Source organism: Leuciscus leuciscus, assembly GCF_965113295.1.
Source record: "Leuciscus leuciscus genome assembly, chromosome: 13".
In the NCBI taxonomy this organism is placed as follows: Eukaryota; Metazoa; Chordata; class Actinopteri; order Cypriniformes; family Leuciscidae; genus Leuciscus; species Leuciscus leuciscus.
This window is the reverse complement of record NC_138737.1, coordinates 3,780,260-3,782,734: the sequence shown is the minus strand read 5'-3', so window position 1 is coordinate 3,782,734 and position 2,475 is coordinate 3,780,260. Positions and strand designations below refer to the sequence as shown.

Genomic DNA, 2,475 nt, shown 5'->3' with positions numbered 1-2,475 from the left:
CCTCATGCGATGTAATTAATATAATTAATGTATAAAACCCCAATTTATACTGTGAAAAAGGTAAATGTGTCTAAAATATGATTTGGAAAATATTAAGTTTAGTTTTTACTACTCATTATGGAACTATATAAGAGATGTATTTATTTATGTATTTTTTTTTTACATTTATTTCTTTTAATCAGTTTATTTACTATTTATTTGTAATTTTAATAATATTTATTTATACTTTTTTTAATCAGTTTATTTATTGTTTAATTTTATTTTTAATATTACTTATTTATTTTTACACAGTTTTTCTCTAAACTTTCTCCCTGTTCTAGAAGACAGAAGACAGACAGGGGAAGATAAATATACATAGTCTCCCAGCCATAAACATGCAATGCCGCTGATTCTTTACATTCATGAGGGATTTCATTATTTCAAAATTGCTAATTAGTTGAGCTTGTTAGACGGAGGGCGGTCACTATTTTGATTTGGTTGTTTACTGCGGGTTATTCGTACAGTATTTCTTGAGATTACTGTATGTGTGGTTTTCAAACATGAGTCATTTCTCTGCTTTCTGCTCATTGTCAGTCTTGTCAACCTTCAACACAGTTGAGCAAACATCCGGAAACAGGGGAAAAGAAAGAGACGCATCTGCCGTTGCATCATTTCTTTTAAGAAAGCCAGATTGTTCATTATCAAGTGATGATGAACTGTTTCTATAGTGATTTGACAGCATTCAGAGACAATTTCAAAGGCCTGTTCGTTTCTGTCTATATGAAAATGTGTGACCTTACATGCTGGTTTCAAGATTTAAATTAAATTAACTTTTTTAAATTAACCTGTACCATTTTGTAAAAAGAAAAAGAAAAAGAAAAAAAAAAGCTCAATATTTTATACAAATTCAAATTTTAAGAAGAAAAGTATTTACTGCATTTTGCACTATTATGTAGAATAGAATTGAAATAAATATAAAATAATATTTTTATTTGCAATATTTCTGAAAATATGTGTCCTGGCAATTACTAGTTTCAAGAGTAAACTTTAACATACTTCAGAAGTTTCTTTCTAAGGAAGAGATCACACCTATAGGCCAAAATACTGTGCCTTTTGGTATAAAAATACATAACCATACGTTGTTTTGTTTTTTTCTGTCAATTTGAACAAATTCAAATGAGTAATTGGAAGCGTTTTTTATTGGATGATGTGTACATTATATCACGTGCATCTGGATGCTATATTACTTTTACGTATTTATAAGACCTTTTTACAAGATCTTCTGATTTGAACAATAATCACCAAATCCTTCATGTAAATATATGATGTAAGTCTTCAAAGACAGGTGGTAATCAATATCAGAGAGCTCCCTCTTGTGGTTTTGTCTTGTGAATGTGCGCATGCGTAGTTTGAACCCGGAAAACACCAGTAGAGTGCGCATGCGTGTTGGGTTTTCACATCCGGAAGCGTCAGGTTTATAAACAGAATTTCATGTGCGACTGTCACACACTGGCATGCATTAATGACGTTTTTAATAAACAGCAGCTTAAAATGACTTTGAAAGCGGAAATCTAAAGATTTCTTGGCACTCGTACGAGAGAAATCGTTATCAGACGATTCTATTCTATTCTGAGGCTGCAATATCAAGGCGAAGGTAATTAACTTTAGTTAAACATGATTATGTTGATAAGTTGACATGTAATGTCTCTGTATTTCTCCTACATATTACCATTAAAAATGTTCGAACTGATTTAGTAGTTTAGTAATAGATGATTGTTGTTTTATTCGTGTGTGTTTATTATGTATTAAATATGCTTTTGAAGATGCCAGCTCGAAACACTATCAACAATGGAGTCAGATACTCCAAACTAGCGAGTGATGATGACGGATACATTGATCTCCAGGTGAGAGAGAGAAAGAGAGAGAGAGATGCACTTAAATGCATATATCAGTGTTGCTCACTTTAATATTACATATCAATATACTACATACATGTTTATTTATTCATATGCATGCGTTTCTGTCTGTCTGTCTATATGTATAATACCTGTCAAAAGTTTGTAAACTTAACTATTTTTCATGTTTTTGAAAGAAGTCTCTTATGCTCATCAAAAAATACAGAAAAAACTGTAATATTGTGCAATATCATTACAATTTAAAATAATGGTTTTCTATTTTAATATACGTTTATAAATAAAAAAAAATGCACAAAACTGAATTTTCAGCATCATTACTCCAGTCTTCAGTGTCACATGATCTTTCAGAAATCATTCTAATATGATGATTATTATCAATGTTGGAAAAAGTTGTGCTGCTTAATATTTTTTGGAACCTGTGATACTTTTTTCAGGATGTTTTGATGAGTAAAAAGTTAAAAAGAACAGCATTTATTCAAAATAGAAATCTTTTCTATTAATATAAATCTTTAATTTTATTTTTATTATCTCTTTTTATCAATTTAAACACATCCTTGCTGAATAAAAGTATTAATTTCTT

General features: G+C 29.8%; 1 protein-coding gene across 1 annotated transcript in view; it reads left to right on the top strand.

Annotated features, from left to right (window-relative positions):
- Window positions 1-1,428: 1,428 nt before the first annotated feature.
- tmem230b (transmembrane protein 230b) overlaps window positions 1,429-2,475 on the top strand; it is a 6,503-nt gene continuing 5,456 nt past the window's right edge. The window contains exons 1-2 of the mRNA XM_082187481.1: window positions 1,429-1,633; window positions 1,803-1,883. Coding sequence (XP_082043607.1) covers window positions 1,803-1,883 — 81 coding nt within the window. The 5' untranslated portion in view covers window positions 1,429-1,633. The remainder of the gene's footprint in view (window positions 1,634-1,802; window positions 1,884-2,475) is intronic.